Source organism: Nicotiana sylvestris, chromosome 12 (assembly GCF_000393655.2).
Source record: "Nicotiana sylvestris chromosome 12, ASM39365v2, whole genome shotgun sequence".
Taxonomy (NCBI): domain Eukaryota; kingdom Viridiplantae; phylum Streptophyta; class Magnoliopsida; order Solanales; family Solanaceae; genus Nicotiana; species Nicotiana sylvestris.
Window position 1 is genome coordinate 61578263 of NC_091068.1, and position 18064 is coordinate 61596326.

An 18064-nucleotide genomic window follows, 5' to 3' on the forward strand; every position below is an offset into this window, starting at 1 on the left:
ACATGTGACTACCCTAATCCCTCATTCTCACCTGGATCGCCGCCTTTGAATCCCAAACCCTCTCAAATCCTCTAAAAAACTCTCCAAAACCCTAGCCTCCTCCTACCCCCTTTTCAACCACCGGTCACCGGAATCCATGGCTTCTCAGGCCATGGATAGTTGGTACTCACCTATCTTCACCAGTAAGCCAGGGTTGTTCGAAGCTTCGAGGCCTGACCTCGACGATTCCCTCTTCGATCTTCTCAGACTTTTGATTTCATGGCTCCTCCGTCCATGCTCCGACATATTCAAGATTCAGGAGCCTTATTCTTGACCTCTCCGACTCAAGATCGGACCTGTCTCCAAGCCTTTCTCATTTCTAAGGTTACTCCAAAACCCTAAGCTATTCAATGTCCTTTCACCGTTATTTGCTTAGATCTATACTGTATCTATGCTTTTCTTGCCATCTAAAGTGTTTTCCCCAAAAGTTTCTTTTCAAAATCGTTTCTCTTCGATTTTAGGGTTTCTGAAAGGATATTTTGGGAAACATCTTTCTGATTTTTCTTCTTCTTTACTTTATGTGTGTTTGTCCATAACCTGCTGGTATGATTACTCTTTATTACGCATGTACTGTCTTCTACCTTTTCTTTTTCTGCTATGCATGTTAATCCTTGCTTAGTTTTCTTTACTCTTTTACCATGTGTATTTACCGTTAAGTTATTTGATCTTGTTTACTCGACTTTGTTCATGTTCTTAAATGCTTCATCTACTTGTGTTCACGTTTGTATTATCTCCTTCTTCTGAACTTGTTTAGCTTCCAAGTTTTCTCAAATATGTTCTTCATGATTTTTCTTCCTTTGTCATTCAAACATGCTATCATATCTGTTTTGTTGAGACTCTAAAACAAATGACTTGCTCTCTCACTTCCATGTCTGATTTAATTTTGAAACCCTAGGATTTGGGGGGTTTCCTTTGACGATTTTGATTTTTGTGTTCGAGTTAAGGCTCCACTTTGGGACCCTGAACTCTCAGACTCACTATGAGTTTGCAAATTGAACCTGTATCTTTTTGCTTATGATTCTGAACTTCTCTTAGATTAAACTCTTTTCTAAATAATTTGACAATCTCTTCTTGATTCACATATTTGTGTGCTTTATATATGAGAACTCTTCTTTCAAAAGGTTTTGCCAACTACTAATTGATTCCGAATTCCTTTAATGGTGTTTACTTGATTGTTACTGATTTTCCCTAATTGAACCTTTCTTTACCCTTTTTCTGACTTGGTTCATTCGAACAAAGCTTGCAGCTATGATTTTACTGGCTGTTTGATTGATTCCCTTTCCTTATTTTTCACAAACCATGTACCATTGGACTTTTGCCTTAAATAAACCCTGTGTATTTACCCTTATTATGTTACTTTGGAAAAGGTTTTAATCAAATTCTTTCCTTAATTGTCTTATGCCCGTTCGAAATCAGAATCCCTTAACCAAAGGGAGACTTTATGTGATTGATTGCAAACTATTTCCCTTACCTTTTCTTACTTGTTTTCTGCACTATAAAAGGGGACTACCCTTCTACACTTGAACACACTTTGAATTGCATACTCTTACACACACACACTCAATTACAATACTCTTTCAATTCTCTACTCTCTTCTGAGATCTTTTGTACTGCTTACTTACAATTTGGCTTATAAGACTTCTGCTTTCACTTATTTGTTTCCCTGAAACTGGTATGTCCTAATTTTGATTCCAGCATTATCTTATGTGTTTACTTTACAGTTGCTACACTCTTGGCTACTTTCCTGTTCATGTTCTGTATTAAATATGCTACTCTCTATTTGCATCTGCTGTTTGTTGTGAATTCCCCATACCCCTACTCCCTTCTATGTGTTTGAGTTAAGGTTTATGGCATGGCAGTATCCAAATTGCTGCTCAGGTCTGAACCTAATCCTCAATGGATCTTAACTCCGAAAATGTGGCCTAGTAGACTGGTTAGGGTGTGCCAGTACTCCTTATTCTTGGGTATGACCACCAGTTTACGCTGGACTTGCCCTAAATCCCCTCTATTGCACTTTCACTTACTCCTAGCCTCTAATTTCTGCCCCCCCCTCCTATGAGCATTCCCTTGGGACTTTGAGTTACCTCTGAGCTTGGACATTTGGAGGCTGGCCCTTCCACACGGCACTATAATTTGATTCTACAATGACATTTTGGGGTGTAAGCATTGCCTGGAGTTCTTAAAGCTCCTTGGAACTTTGACACATCCCAGATAAGAGAAAGGCTTTGGAAATCTGATCTTTGGAAGTTGGTTTATTTCATATTTCAGACCTGGGGTCTGAACTAGGCTCTCCTTGGTTGGAATCTTTTATTTCTGATATATTTCTTATCTTTTTCTTATTCATTCTGGTCTGTAATTATCTTGTAATAAACTGCTGGGGTGTTAGTGAAAAAAGGAGGGTCAGTCCTGCATGCAAAGGGGTAGATACCAAGTTCATAGGGAATTACTATACTTCTGAAATTCTGCATCTCATGTAGATACCATGTTCATAGGGAATTACTATACTTCTGAAATTTTGCATCCCATGTAGATACCATGTTCATAGGGAATTCGTATACTTCTAAAATTCTGCATTTCATGTAGATACCATGTTCATAGGTTTTTCTGCACTTCATATAGATACCATGTCTATAAGTCGTTTTTGAAATTCTGCATATCATATAGGTAATATTCCTATAGGACTTCCTGCATTTTGCATATGCATCTATCACTAGGCAAGCCTGTTTATAAGATTTAAATAACTAACTGCATATAGATGACCTGCCTATAGGATTTCTGCATGACAATAACAGCGCATAAAATCAGTACCGCCTAGAAAGCATGCCTATAAAAGCTGTCAACCAAACCTGAATCGTCAACTCACTTATAAGCCTAAAATCAGTAGCAATAATTTTTAGCGCCTGCAGATCTTATGTCCTTGTAATTGACAATTCTTTTTTCTGCAATCAGTTTACTTCTTTATTTCTGAAACTAATATATATCATGCCTGTAGGTTCTGTTTAACACTTAGGCAAGCTTTAGGGTAAAAACTATAATTGCATCAGTCTTTGATAATTACAACCAGCAGGCAGGCCTAATTCGGACTTCTTATCTGAAAATATGTGATAAATCAGCCTGCCTTAATATTTATGTTTAATTCAGACCTTATCAGTACGTGTAAGACATGCTAAACTATATGATTTTCTCTGATTTAAGGAGGTTTATTTGAGCCATATTTGCTTACTTGCTTTCCCAATACTTTTTGTATATGTTTTGAATGTCGCCTTTGAATTTTATCTATTTTAAAAAAAACTGCAAAAGCCCCAGCTCCCTCCCCTTTAGGATTAGTAGTCCCATATTCCTCCGGGACTGATAGGATTGGGACGGGTAATAGCATGCAATAAGTAACGATACTATTCCGCGCTTTAATACCTTAATGGGGTGGGAAGGGTAGATATAGAGATGATGACCGATGCGCTAATATCACGTGCGACCCCTCTTTTTTGAGGAGTGATTGTTGTGTATTGCATTGAAGTGATCCATATTAATCGTAAACCTAGGACCCCCTCCCCTTATTAGCTTTCATCTCTTCTCGTGAAACCATTCAAATCTTTTTTTTTTCATAAATTTATGTCCTCTCTACTTACCTTCAAAAATTTTCAACCTAATTGCAATGTTGTATGCAAGTCCTTATTTGAGCCTTGATTGTTTACTTGTAAAGTCACAATTGTAACATGGTCGGGACCACACTAGTCGATCTTGAGGGCTGCCTAACACCTTCCCCTCAAGATAATTTCTAGCCCTTACCTGAACTCTGGTTTTTTCAACTCAAACCTTTCTTAAAATGTCCTAATGCACTATAATCATTAGGTGGCGACTCTTCAAAATTCCAAAACCCTATTCTCGAAATGGAATAGAGTTGTCCTCCCAATGTCGTATACCCGATTTCGACCCATAGAAAAATGGGGCGTCGACAACATGGCGACTCTGCTGAGGAACTTCTTTAGGCTTTTACCATTGCATGTTGCTTGTGACTTTGCTATCTCATTAATTGCTTTATTTACAGTCTTTTATTCTTTCACTACGAAACTGACTTGGCTCTTCATGTCTTTTCTTTCCATTAACTGCTTTCCTTTACTGCTTTATTTCAATACTGTTGTGATTACCGCAATTATTGTAATCATTCATCTTATGAACGTGGAAATACATGTCAATTTGTTTCATTCTTGTAAGCTGCATTTTCAATACCATATGCCACTCGTGCCAAACAAATACCATAGCGACGCTTATAATGAGTGGTTGCACTCTTCCAATATTATCACCCTTTAAAGTTGGCAAAGGCGTATTTGCCGTAAAACCAGTCGATCAGCGGTGCGGTCTACGGTTCCATGCCTTTCCCTCTTGAGTTGTCCGCTCAAGGGTACCTGTCTAATTCCCCAATAGAAACCTTACTCTATTTAACTGTGCATGCATTATGGTAAAACCTAGCCGAGTCAGTTATGTTTTCCTCATAATGACTCATTAAGATAACCTTGTCCAAAGTCCATCGGGTTTCCCTGAAACCTAAACAGACACCTATATGTTCTATACATTTATTTGGAGAACTAAATGTTTTTTATGCTGATTATTGGTATTAAATAGTCGAGTACGGTGGGTGTGAGGTATTAACCCTTTTGTTTTGCAGAAAATGAATGACAAAGTTCCTGACTTCGGTATGGTAAACATACCTTCACTCTTGCAGACTTGGTAGAGAAACCTCCCATCGAGCAACCAAATCAATGAATGGAAAGAGAGAGTCACCAAGGCTAGTGAGAAGCTAGAATACCTGGAGTATAGCTTGCTGGAATTGGAAGGGAAAGTGAGGAAAAGAGTCATCGACTATCAAAATGCTGAGGAAGGCAAAGGAGAACGTCTGGCGATAGCATTTTTACTGTAAAATTTGCGCGAGCTGGAGGACTTGATCAACGAGAACATTCAACCTGAAGAAGGTCCTTCTGGGACCAAGTAGTTAGGAGTCTTTCTTTTCGCTTTTAATGTAATAAGGCCAATGGCTATTAGTGACATTTTTCTTTTCCGCTATTTTAGTGTCGTTTTGGGATTCGTCTTATTTTTGTCAATAAAATGGGGCATTTAGCATTATAAGTTCTCCAAATTAACTTGTCTCTAGGCCTACCTCGGGCACAACGAGGCACCCAAAATAGGACACGATTTATATTCTTGCACAATATGTTTAAATATTGGAACATGTTTTCTTCATAATCCGCACTAACTTGTTACCTTTTTTGTTTTTCTTTTCTTTGATTATTCCCCTCCCCAAAGGTTAGATCATGCATTCTGGCACCATCATCTTACAGTACAAGATCCAAGGGCCCTCCGTCTCATCCTCCTCCGACTCCTATCCGGAACAAGAACAAAGGTAGAATGGGAGATTCAAGTTCCATAAAGGAAATTGAAAGAATTGAGATTCCTCAGGGTACCCCGATTTCTAAGAAAACTGCTGCCTAACTTTATCATTCTCTCCCAAGTTCGAAGAACTGGACCAAGTTCGAAACTTGGCAAATTTATCATTCTCTCCCACCACTCCTGATGTCAACTTTCCAAATGCTCAAAATCCCGCAACTCCATAGAAAACCCCACAACCACAGATGCAACCCACTCATGCTCAACACTGCAACACATGACACGCTCCAAACAATACTCCACTACTCATTCCTGAACCACTGAACACCACAAACAACCACCTCTACAACACTCCCATCTACGTAGATATCGTACCCCACTACACTCAACCAATCTCAAGTGCACCTGAGTCTGATGACAAGGACTCTCTTATCAGAAACTTGGCAGCAGAACTCAAGAAGTTGACTAGCCGAGTCCAGGGAATGGAAGGAAACAAAGGTATAGAGGGGCTGAATTATGAGGACCTCTACATTCAGCCCGATGTTGAACTTCTGGAGGGGCAAAAACCTCCCAAGTTCGAAATGTTCGATGGCACGGGAGATCCCAGAGCCCATTTGAGGACATATTGTGATAAGCTGGTCGGAGCCAGAAGGAATGAGAAAATACATATGAAACTCTTCATGAGAAGTCCGAAGGGGGATGCTTTATCCTGGTACATCAGTCAGGACCCCAAGAAATGGACAAGCTGGGTAGGTATGGCATCGGATTTCATGGATAGGTTCCGATTCAATACAAAGAATGCACCGGATGTATTCTACATCCAAAATTTGAAGAAGAAGCCAACATGATATATTTGTAGTTGATCATTAATCTGAATATAAGTCTAGTTCATATAAATCTAAGATATCTATTTATTCTGATAAAATTAGTTCTGTATAGCCTTGTTCCATTATGTTAATTATTTCAAAAGAAATTAAAATATCATAAATTTTTCTCCTAATGTCGTTATTAAGTTGGTTCAAGGTATATAACATGAGTGTTTTGTAATCATTATTGTTATCTAGTAAATAAGTGGGGTTGTTCATAAGATATTAATATTTTTCCTTATTATTCTTATCATGTGTTTACTAAACATATTCCCTTTAACATCTTTGTTTATTATAGAGTTCATCATGTTTTAATACGTTATACTGAACAATCTTTTCTGGTCACTACCATGTTTTTCTTGCTTCAATCATTTACCCTAACAGCGCCTCAACTCCGTCTACTCCCCTAAACGGCTTCCATGCCTACCGGTTTCGACCTTAGGATGGCATAGTCTGGGCTTAACTACTCTCAGCATTATTAGACATGGCAAACTTTCTCAAGATGTTCTTCATAACAGTACTATAACATGATAAACAGTTAAGATATTCAAGAGATTATTAGGAATATAAAAGTTTAGTTAGACATGATTGTGAATAAACTTACCTGATCTTGTAACTCGTTTGAATGTTCCATAGTTGTTTAAGAGACTTGTAAATAACTCAGATATTTTTTATAAGAGAGAGAAGGTGAGGGTGTGTCCTCTTATCTTCGGATTTACAAACTATATATAGAAAATTGAAACGACTCTTACTGTTTACAAATGACTCTTCATGAACGATCTTTACTGTTCATGAATATGACTCGTACTATTTACTTTACGACTTTTTTACATGACTCTTACTATTCATGAATGACCTTTACTGTTCATGAATATGACTCGTACTATTTACTTTTTGACTTTTTTACATTATTTGTTTTCAATAGTTGTCTTCCTTATTTGTCTTCTTGCTGATATCTTCATTCCAGTTGTACTTCTGGTACATGGTTATCTTCTCCGCTGCATTTTGAACATATATGATCTGGGTATTTGTGTCCTACTAATTTGTAGTATCTCGTCAATAATTTATTGGAAATAAATCCTTTCTTTAGTGCTCTTGTAGTTGGTTGTATCTCTGGTTTTAGTAATGATAAAATTCATTTTTGGACTTCATCCATATCTCCTTGTCGTAGTTCTCTTGAATTTGCATATATCATTAGTTGGTCCCTTGAGTAGTAGCTCCAGATAGCATTTTCTTGTAAATAATTGTTGGCTAGCTCTTGGATAATAGTTGCTATCCCAATTATTCTTTTGTTGGCATAAAAACATGGTATCTCGATTTTCGGTATTTCTGGTTGTTGTTCTATTTCTTCTGGTATTATCATATCTCGTGTCAATCCTATTTTTACAACTTGTATAATAGGTTTTATCTCATCGTATAGTATCTCAGCTGGTGCTGTATAGAATTTTATAAAAAATAAATTTCCTTTTGTAATTCTTTTGAATGTAATAAATGCTTTGTATAGCTCTGGTATTCCACTTATCTCTTCCCCATCATAGGTATATACCGTGCTAAGTAATCCGTAATTGTAACATATTTTTACTAAATTGGCTCTAGTTTTTGGCTGTGCAATAAGCCTATTATATCCTTGGAGTTTTTGGGTTAAATAGTCCTGTGTTGGATCTATTGTAGTAGTTGCTCTGGGGTTCAGGTTTAGGAATGTTTGAATTTTGTATATATTCTTAATATAGGTATGAGTAATATGGTTGTATATTTTGTTATTTTGGTGTAGGCTGTTGGCATAGGTTGAGGTTTGTGGTGTTGTAACTATTGTTTCTTTTGGCCTTTTCGGAGTAATTGGTTTATCAAATATGTTGTTTAAATTGACATTGATATGTGGCTTCTTGTTAACTTGTTTATTTGTACCTGCAGCTGTATATAAACCAACTGTGTTATGGGTTTTTTGGAGTTTCCCAACGTCTCCTTCTAACTCTGGAAGTTTTGAGTCTTCCGATCGACTTAGCTCCGCATTTTTATAGTCATGCTGCTGACTTGACTGGCTTTCTTCTAGCTGTTGCAATCTTTTTCCCATACCATCCATCTGTAAAGATAGAGTAGCAAGGATTGCAAATATATCTTTCGTTTCTTGTCTTTCATCAGTTTGGGTACCTTTGTCTTGATAGGTAGTCTGCAATAACATTCTTGTCAGTCCTTATTACTTCAATTGTAAATGTAAAATTTTGTATATTTAATACAAGCCTTCTTATTTCCTTCGTAGTTACTGAATCTTGTACTTTCCGTGTTATCCACCATTTTACTTGTGTATTATCTGTTCTTACAATAAACTTGTTATAAACGATATATGCCTCAAACGCTAACAAACATTTATATAATCCAAATAATTCTTTCCTATTTATATCCCATTTTAATTGTGGCTCCGTGTATGATCCTGAATAATATCTACAATGGTGTTCAATCTTTTCATTATTATATTTATATTTTAGAACTCCTCCGTAGCTGTGGTCACTAGAATTAGTTTCTACTATGTATATGAACTGTCTTTTTTCATCTGGAAAATATAGTTTTGGTAATTTTTAACACATATTTTTGATCTTCTTTATATGTATTTTATCTTGTTCGTCAAAATGGTATTCTACATCCTTTTTTAATTTTTTGTGTAATGGTTTTAAGTTTTCTGCTAATTTAGGGATATATTCTCTTACTTGGTTAACTAATCCTAAAAATGATTGTAACTTATTTTTTGTATCAAGTGTTTCATTTAAGTTAATTATTTTTTGTACTATATGAGTTTGCATTTTATTCCATTTTTATCTATTTGTATACCTAAGAATTCTATTTGATTTTTCGTCACTTCTGCTTTCTTTTTACTTAAACTAATTCCTGATATTTCTACAATGTGTATGAATTTTTCTAGTAATTTTATATGTTCGTTCTCTGTTCTAGAATATAACAGTATATCATCTATATATATTATGCAATTTTCTAATTGGTCAAAGTAGTTATCCATAAAATGTTGGTATCTACCTAGTGCATTTTTATATCCAAATGGTAATACGTTCCATTCGTAAAATCCTTGTGGTACTGTGAATGCTGTTAACTTTTTAGATTCTTCTTCTAGTTTTAAATGGTAAAATCCTGATTTACAGTCAAATTTACTAAAATAGTTATATCCTTGTATTTGTCTGATTTTTAGTATTTTATTTGGTATCGGATAATTATATGTTTTTGTTTTTGCATTTAAATTTCTATAATCTACAACCATACGACTTTTCCCTCGTTTTTGTTCGCTATGCTTATTTACTATAAATGCTGGGCTAGTGTGTTTACTATTACTTTCTTGTATGTACTTATTGTCTAATAATTCCTGTATGTGTATTTTAAATTCTGTTAGATCATTAAAATTATATTTCAAAGGTTTTTGTGTTATTATACTATTTTCATCTATTAGTTCAATCTTTATTTTTGTTTTATGTTTTTCCCATCCTCGGAGTGGATTATCATTATATAGTAATTCTAATTTATCTTGTAGTAATTTTATTTTATTTATTGAGAAAATGATTATTTCTATATTATGGTTGCTTTGTATTACATTTTCTAATTTTTGGGTAATCTTTTCACTTCCTTTAATCCAGGGTGTTGTTTTTCTTACTTTATTATTTACTCTTTTTGCTCCTAATTTTTGTTTACACGGGGTAGTAAACCACCAATGTGTTTTTGTTATAATATGTGGGTATAATTTATCTAAAAATGGCATTCCTAATAATATATCTTTATTTGTGAATTCGTAACTATATATTTCTTCTATGGTTAATATTTTATCCCATATTTGTATTTTTATATTTCTTGCTTTATATGTTATCATACTTCCTTCATTATTAAATCCTGTTACTACTATGGGGGTTTTTAGCTTTTCCCATTTACTTTCTGGTAAACAATTATGTCTACACATATTAGCTTCTGCTCCTGTATCCACCATAGGTGTATAATATCTATTATAATATCCTTCTACTATTATTTTGGAAAGTATGTATATTTTTGGCATTATATCAAAGTTCTTTTTATTATTATTTTCTTATTTTCATAACTTATTGTTAATTGCCTATCTTCTAATTTATATGGTTTGACTTTTTCTAACCATTTTATCCCTAGTGTAATATTTTTATCTCCTTGATATATTTTAAAATTTATTAATATTGGTATTCCTCCAATAATTAATTCCTTTTCAGTTGTTTCTTCGTTTTTTCTTAACGCTTTTGGTAGTTCTGAATTTTGTTGTTCTATTGTTACTATCTCTTGTTCTGGTATTAGTTCTCTTATAACATAATTCTCTTCCTGCCCTGTATTTATTAGTATTAAATATTTTCTTTGGTCCATTATTCCTGTTATATAATAATGATGTGGGTTTATTTCTTCTATTTTTTGTTCTATTAATTTTTGTGGAGTGGTATAATTTATTCTTTTTGATGTACTTCTTGATGATGTTTCTGGCATTTCATTATTTATTCGTTTTGATGTGCTTAATCTTTCTTTTACTATTTCTAAATCTTCATCCATGTCTATTTCTGTATAACTGTAATCATTGTTGTCTATAACTGATACTATTCTTTCGAATGGATTTTCTATTTTTATTTTATTTATTTTATTTTTAGCTGTTATCTTATGTTTTGTTGTTAAGACATATAGATTTTTACATCTTGCTGTGAATATTTTACTTCCTGGTGCTAATTCTATTCCAGACATTTTCCAGTATAGTACTAATGATTTATCTATATTTTTATCATCTACTGCTACTGAATAGTTAGCACTTATTATAAATTTAAATTTTTGGTATATTAAGTTACCTCTTACGGCACTTATTATACTCTTTTCTATAGGTTGTACAATTCTATCATCTGCCAAGTATATTTCTATAGGGGTATCTATTCCTTCCCTAAAACATGCTTTTATTAGGATCTCCGTTCCTCCTAAGTGTACATATTTTATTGGATTTTTTGCTTTTATATCTTGTATTTCTTTATTTAGTAGTCTTTTATTTAAAATTGGTATTTGTGCTTTACCTTTGATGTATTTACAATCTATTATATGTTCTCTTTGGCTTACTACATAGTATTCTTCTTTTTGTCTTTTAAACCAATTCTTTATTGTTGGTACTTCTAATATTTTGTCTATACTTAGATCCAATTCTTTTCCTTTTATTTGTTCAAATATATTAGCGTCAAATATTATTTTTTGTTCTGAAGATTGTTCATCTTGGTGTTCTTCTTGTTGTATAATTTGTATATCTTTTTCAGTCATAATTTTCTTCGTCTGATTCTTCTATTTCATTATTATTTATATCCTTTTCATTTTCTGAGAACTCGTTTTCTGATATCTCATATATGCTGTCTTCACTGCCTAATTCATAATCTACATATTCTATTTGTGTATATTTATCATTGTCTATCATTATTTCGGTAATTTGTTTCTTCTTTGGGTTTTTTGGTAATCTGCAATCTTTAGCTAAGTGTCCTAGCTTTCCACAATTGTAACAAGTACATTCTGTTAGTTTTTTCTTTTTTCTATATGGTTTTTTATGTTTGTAACTTTTTACATAATATCTTCCTCTTGGTTTCTTATACTTATATTTGGATTTATATCTTTTTCTTTTTCCTTCTTTATTGTAATATTTATCTGTGCAACCAAATTGGGGTGCTATTTTATTTTTGCAGCATGCCAAATTTTTTACTAATATTTTATCCATTTTGATATTTTCTTTATATTTTTCACATAATTCTATAAACCAGTTTTGTAGAAATTTTATTCGAGCTCCTAGAGTATCTGCTAGTTCTGCTTCATTCCAATTTTTTATTATTTTTGAGCTAAACGGTTCTGGTAATTGTGTAAAATATAATTTTCTTATTTCCTTACTTTCATCCTGACTGTATGTTCCTTTATAATAATAGTTTCTAAATGCACAAGTATATTCGTCTATATAACACATATTACATATTGCTAATTTTTTCATTAAATTCCTATTCGTAGTCTTTTCTTTATTTTGTTCTTCTACTTCTGTTGTCATACTACTAAATTCATTTCTTATTGCTATTTCATATTTATTCAATATATCTGTAACTGTTGTTGCAGCTATACCATCAAGTTTTTTATTACTTCTTAATGTATCTAAGCTTTCACTTGTTAAATTTTGTAACCATAATTTTACCGTTCCTATAAGTGTTCTTTCTATATATCCTGGTGTATCAGCTATCACTATTTTATTATCTATTAGTTGTTTTGAGATATACCCTATCCATAATTGGATTATTTTATTTATATCTGCTACACAATCTAGATCTAAAAAATTACATTGTTCAGTTATCTGTCTTGGTGTCCATTTCCTATTTAGCCTTTTATCCCATAATGTTTTGTTTCTATCATATGAATCATAACTTACTCTGTAATAGGTTGGGTTTAGTTGTCTTGGATTTTTTACTCCTGATGTGTTTGGTTTATCCTCGGCCATATCTCCTGTGTTTATTTCTGGATTTGTTTTTATTTTTTCTGTTTTTTCTATAAGTTCTGTGTACGTTTCACTTGTTTCTGAATAGTTTTCTCCTGGATCTTTGTCGTTATCACTTTGGTCATTTATCTCGTTTATGCTTATATTTGGTGGATTATCCTGTACCTCTTCTAACTGTAATTTAAATTTCTCTATCTCATTTGTCAGTCTTAGTTCTTGTTCTTCTTCTTTACGTTTTTCTTTTTCTTTTAGTTTATTAGTATATAGCTGTTTTAGCATTTCTAATTCTTTTTCTAATTCTGTTATTTTAGTGTTTTTTACTTCTTCTATCTGTTGTATTTTTTCTTCAGCTTGCTGTTGTATTTCTTTAATTTCTCGTTTTCTTTTGTTATTCTAACCATTGCGGTTAAACTATCTTCCAGTTTTACAGTTTCTTTTTCTAACATTAAGTTCAGGTTATTTCATATTTTCTTGTATCTTCTTCCTAAGTTGGAAAAAATTACTGTTATTTTTAATACTTCTGGATTTTCATATGTTTTCTCTTCTAGTGCGAACTCTTCTTTATTCATCTTTTATTTTTAAGATAGCAATATATTTATATTCTGTTTTAGATATTATATCTATTAATTCAGATAGCCTAGCTTTGTTTGTTTTTGTAATACTTAAGTATTCATATTCTAGGTCAGTGTTGTCTTCCATGATTTTGCTTCTTAAAGTAAATGTTTATTTATCATAGCTCTGATACCAATTGTGTAAGTGTAGTCGGATGTTGTAAAAAGCGGAATTAACTTGATATATTTGTAGTTGATCATTAATCTGAATATAAGTCAAGTTCATATAAATCTAAGATATCTATTTCTTCTGATAAAATTAGTTCTGTATAGCCTTGTTCCATTATGTTAATTATTTCAAAAGAAATTAAAATATCATAAATTTTTCTCCTAATGTCGTTATTAAGTTGGTTCAAGGTATATAACATGAGTATTTTGTAATCATTATTGTTATCTAGTAAATAAGTGGGGTTGTTCATAAGATATTATTATTTTTCCTTATTATTCTTATCATGTGTTTACTAAACATATTCCCTTTAACCTCTTTGTTTATCATAGAGTTCATCATGTTTTAATAAGTTATACTGAACAATCTTTTATGGTCACTACCATGTTTTTCTTGCTTCAATCATTTACCCTAACAGCGCCTCAACTCTGTCTACTGAACAATCTTTTCTGGTCACTACCATATTTTTCTTGCTTCAATCATTTCTTGCAATGTGTACATGCCGGAACCGGTAGTGCAAAAGGCTAAGGCACCAATGCCAAGGCCTCCTCCTCCATACCCTCAAAGTCTTGCAAAGAAAAACAGTGAGAACCAGTTCAAAAAGTTTATTGATATGATGAAGAGTTTGTCAATTGATGTGCTGTTGGTTGAGGCATTGGAACAGATTCCTTGATATGCAAAACTCATGAAGGATTTAGTAACTAATAAAAGATCAATGAATTGTGAAACTATAAAGATGACTCACCAAGTGAGTGCTATTATGCAGTCAATGGCTCCAAAGTTGGAAGATCCGGGCGTTCACAATCCCTTTCTCTATTGGGAGCGTCGATTTTTCCAAAGCATTATATGATCTCGGGGAAAGTATCAACTTGATGCCCTACTCGGTGTTCAACTTTCAGAAATAGGCAACCAAGACCCACATCCATGAGGTTACAAATGGCAGATCGAACAATCAAGAGCATGTTGGGTATTATTGATGATGTTTTGGTTAGAGTTTATAAGTTCATCCTCCCAGCGGAATTCATTATCCTTGATTGTGAAGGGGACTATAAGGTGCCTATTATTTTGGGTAGACCTCTCCTTGCTATGGGGAAGGCTCTTGTTGATGTGGAGGCTGGTGAGCTCACTTTCCGGGTGGGTGACGAAAAGGTGGTCTTCCATGTGTGCAAATCAATGAGGCAACCAAATAGTAATGAAGTTTGTTCGTTTGTCGATTGGGTGATCGATGGGATAGTTGATGATGCTAGTGCAACAATGAATGTTGAGGACAAATTGGAAGCCGCTTTTCTCAACCTAGATGATGATAAGGAGAGTGATGGTTAGGTGGAGTGTGTAAATGCATTGCATGGCATGGGGTCGTACACTTATATGCCCCGAAATCTATCTTTGTATCTTGAAAACTAGAAGACTCCTCCAACAAAGCCCTCAATCGAGGAGCCTCCTACCTTGGAGCTAAAGCCACTGCACCCGCAACCTCAGGTATGAATTCCTTGGCCCTTCTTCTACTCTACCAGTTATCATGTCTTCATGCTTAACTAACATGCAGGTAGAGTCCACATTGGAGGTGCTACATAGGAGGAAAAGAGAAATCGGTTGGACTTTGGCGGATATCCATGGTATAAGCCTCGCCTTTTGCATGCACAAGATTATTTTGGAGGAGGGTGCCAAACCCTCTGTCGAACATCAAAGAAGATTAAATGAAGCAATGCAAGAGGTGGTGAAGAAGGAGATAATCAAGTGGTTAGATGCCGGGATTGTGTACCCCATTTCTGATTGCTCGTAGACCTCTTTAGTGCAATGTATCCCAAAGAAAGGGGGCATGACTGTGGTTACAAATGACGAGATGAATTGATCCCAACATAAACCGTCATTAGGTGGAGAGTGTGCATGGACTACAGGAAGTTTAACAAAGTTACTCGGAAAGATCATTTCTCGCTTCCATTTCGTGACCAAATGCTTGCTATATTGGTCGGGCATGATTTTTATTACTTTTTGGATGGATACTCTGGTTATAACCAAATCCTTATTACTCTTGAGGACCAAGAGAAAGCCATTTTCACTTGTCCTTATGGTACTCTCTCGTTTTCTACGATGCCTTTTGGGTTGTGCAATGCACCGGCAACATTTCAATGGTGTATGATGGCTATTTTCATCGACATGGTGGAAGATATTCTTGAAGTTTTCATGGATGATTATTCTTTGGTTGGAAATTTGTTTGATGATTGTTTGAACAACTTGGATAGAGTGTTGTCTATATGTGAGGAGACTAAGTTGGTGTTGAACTGGGATTAGTGTCACTCCAAAATCGAGAAATCCATTGTCCTCTGCCGGATTTCAAAACATGGTATTGAGGTTGACCAAGCTAAGGTTGAGGTGAACTCCAAACTCGCTCCTCCTACATCTGTGAAGGGAGTGAGGAGCTTCTTGGGTCATGCGGGTTTTATCCGCCGATTTATTAAGGACTTTTCGAAGGTGGTAAACCCTTTGTATAAACTTTTGGAGAAGGATGCCAACTTCCATTTCAATGAAGATTGTATGAAGGCATTTGAGTTGCTTAAGATCAAGTTAACTACTACTCCTATTATCACCGCACCGGATTGGAGCTTGCCTTTTGAGCTCATGTGCGATGCTAGTGATGTTGCGGTTGGATCAGTGTTGGGAAAAAGAATCAACAAAATCTTCCATCTGGTCTACTATGCTAGAAAGACTATGAATAATGCCCAAGTTAACTACACAGTGACCGAAAATGAGCTACTTGCTATTGTGTTCGCCATGGAGAAGTTTCAACTGTATTTGACGGGTACTAAGGTGATTGTTCACACCGACCATGCGGAGCTTCGGTATTAGATGAGCAAGAAAGATTCTAAGTCAAGGTTGATGCGGTGGGAGCTTCTTGTGCAAGAGTTTGATCTAGAGATTCAAGACCGCTAGGGTAGTAAGAATCAAGTGGCGGACCACTTGTCCCGTTTGGAGGAGGAGGGGAGGCCACATGATGTCCTTAAGATCAATGATTCATTTCCTGACGAGCAACTCCTATCCATTTCAATGAACGGTATTCCATGGTTCGCCGATTTAGCCTATTATTTTGTGACCGGCATTGTACCAAATGAGTTCTCTTCAAGCCAAATGAAGAAGCTCAAATGGCATTGCTTGGATTACTATTGGGATAAGCCGTATCTTTTCCGAATATGTACTGATAGTGTGATCCGACAATGTATGCCGGAATAAGAACAGATGGGAATTCTTGAGGCTTGCCACTATTCATCGTATGGTGGTCACCATGGTAGAGCAAGAATGGATACAAAAGTTTTGACTTGTGAATTTATTGGCCTACCCTCTACAAAGACGCTATTGATCTTAAAGCATTGTGATGAATCCCAAAGGGCCAGTGGAATTTCTAAGAAGAATGCGATTCCCCTTATCACCATTTTAGAGATTGATATCTTTGATATTTGGGGTATTGATTTCATGGGACCCTTTGTGAGCTCTTATGAGAACACTTAAATTTTGGTAGCTATGGATTATGTTTAAAAATGGGTTGATGCCATGGCTTTGCCCAATAATGAAGCTCAAAGTGTGGTGGCCTTCTTGAAAAAGAACATCTTCACAAGGTTTGGGACCCCAAGGGCCATTATAAGTGATGGGGGTTCACATTTTTGCAACCAGACTTTTGATACACTACTTTCCAAGTATGGTGTCACTCATAAAGTCTTAGCCCTCTACCATCCTCAAGCAAGCGGACATGTTGAAGTCTATAACCGGGAGATCAGGAGCATTTTGTCAAAGATCATGAATGCCAAACGGACTGATTGGTCAAGAAAACTTGATGATGATCGTTGGGCTTATAGGATGACCTACAAGATGCCATTGGGATGTCTCCATATCGACTAGTGTTTTGGAAGGCGTGTCATCTTCTGGTAGAACTTCAGCATAAAGCCATGTGGGCATTGAAAAAGTTGAACCTTGAGGAGGATGTCGCTACAAACCTAAGAGTGGCACATTTGAATGAGCTTGATGAATTCTGGTATCGTGCCTACACAAGTTCATCCCTTTACAAGGATAAGATGAAGTACCTCCATGACAAGTATATCCACAACAAGGAGTTCAAAGAAGGTGATCTGGTGCTATTGTTCAATTCCCGGTTGAGGATGTTTCCAGGCAAGTTCAAATCAAAATGGAGTAGGCCCTTTGAAGTAGTGAATGTAACCCCCTTTGGTGCCCTAGATTTGAAAAATAAGAATGATGAGGTTTTTAGAGTCAATGGGCACCGGGTTAAACATTATCTTGCCAAGGTTGATGATGGCCATATTGTGGTAGTTCTCCATTTCTCATGATTAGTAATCTGCATCATGCCGCGATGTTAAATCAGGCACTTCTTGGGAGGCAACCCATGTGTCTCTTTCTTTCTTTTATTTTTCTTCTTTAGATTAGATAGGATTTGTTTTGTGCTAACCAGTTTTGAAGTGTATACAGGAATGGGTGTGCATTGCAGGGACTGTGCATCAAA

At 35.1% G+C, this 18064-nt stretch overlaps 3 protein-coding genes across 3 annotated transcripts; 2 read left to right on the forward strand and 1 right to left on the reverse strand.

Annotated features, from left to right (window-relative positions):
* Positions 1 to 7419: 7419 nt before the first annotated feature.
* LOC138883114 (uncharacterized) lies at positions 7420 to 13059 on the reverse strand. The gene is made up of 2 exons (XM_070163774.1): positions 12715 to 13059; positions 7420 to 8451 (listed from the first exon to the last, which is right to left on the reverse strand). The coding sequence occupies exons 1-2, from the start codon at positions 13057 to 13059 to the stop codon at positions 7420 to 7422; spliced, it is 1377 nt and encodes a 458-aa protein (XP_070019875.1).
* Positions 13060 to 14493: 1434 nt separating this feature from the next.
* Positions 14494 to 14880, forward strand: LOC138883115 (uncharacterized). Its single transcript, XM_070163776.1, has one exon. The coding sequence runs from the start codon at positions 14494 to 14496 to the stop codon at positions 14878 to 14880; it is 387 nt and encodes a 128-aa protein (XP_070019877.1).
* Positions 14881 to 17103: 2223 nt separating this feature from the next.
* LOC138883116 (uncharacterized) lies at positions 17104 to 17448 on the forward strand. Its single transcript, XM_070163777.1, has one exon. The coding sequence runs from the start codon at positions 17104 to 17106 to the stop codon at positions 17446 to 17448; it is 345 nt and encodes a 114-aa protein (XP_070019878.1).
* Positions 17449 to 18064: the final 616 nt, after the last annotated feature.

Coding starts and splice junctions, on each gene's coding strand:
- LOC138883114 (XM_070163774.1), bottom strand. CDS start 13,059: ATGCTAAAACAGCTATATACTAATAAACTAAAAGAAAAAGAAAAACGT. Junction 8,452..12,714: donor TAAACCCAACCTATTACAGA/GTAAGTTATGAT, acceptor ATGTTATTGCAG/ACTACCTATCAAGACAAAGG.
- LOC138883115 (XM_070163776.1), top strand. CDS start 14,494: ATGGCAGATCGAACAATCAAGAGCATGTTGGGTATTATTGATGATGTT.
- LOC138883116 (XM_070163777.1), top strand. CDS start 17,104: ATGGCTTTGCCCAATAATGAAGCTCAAAGTGTGGTGGCCTTCTTGAAA.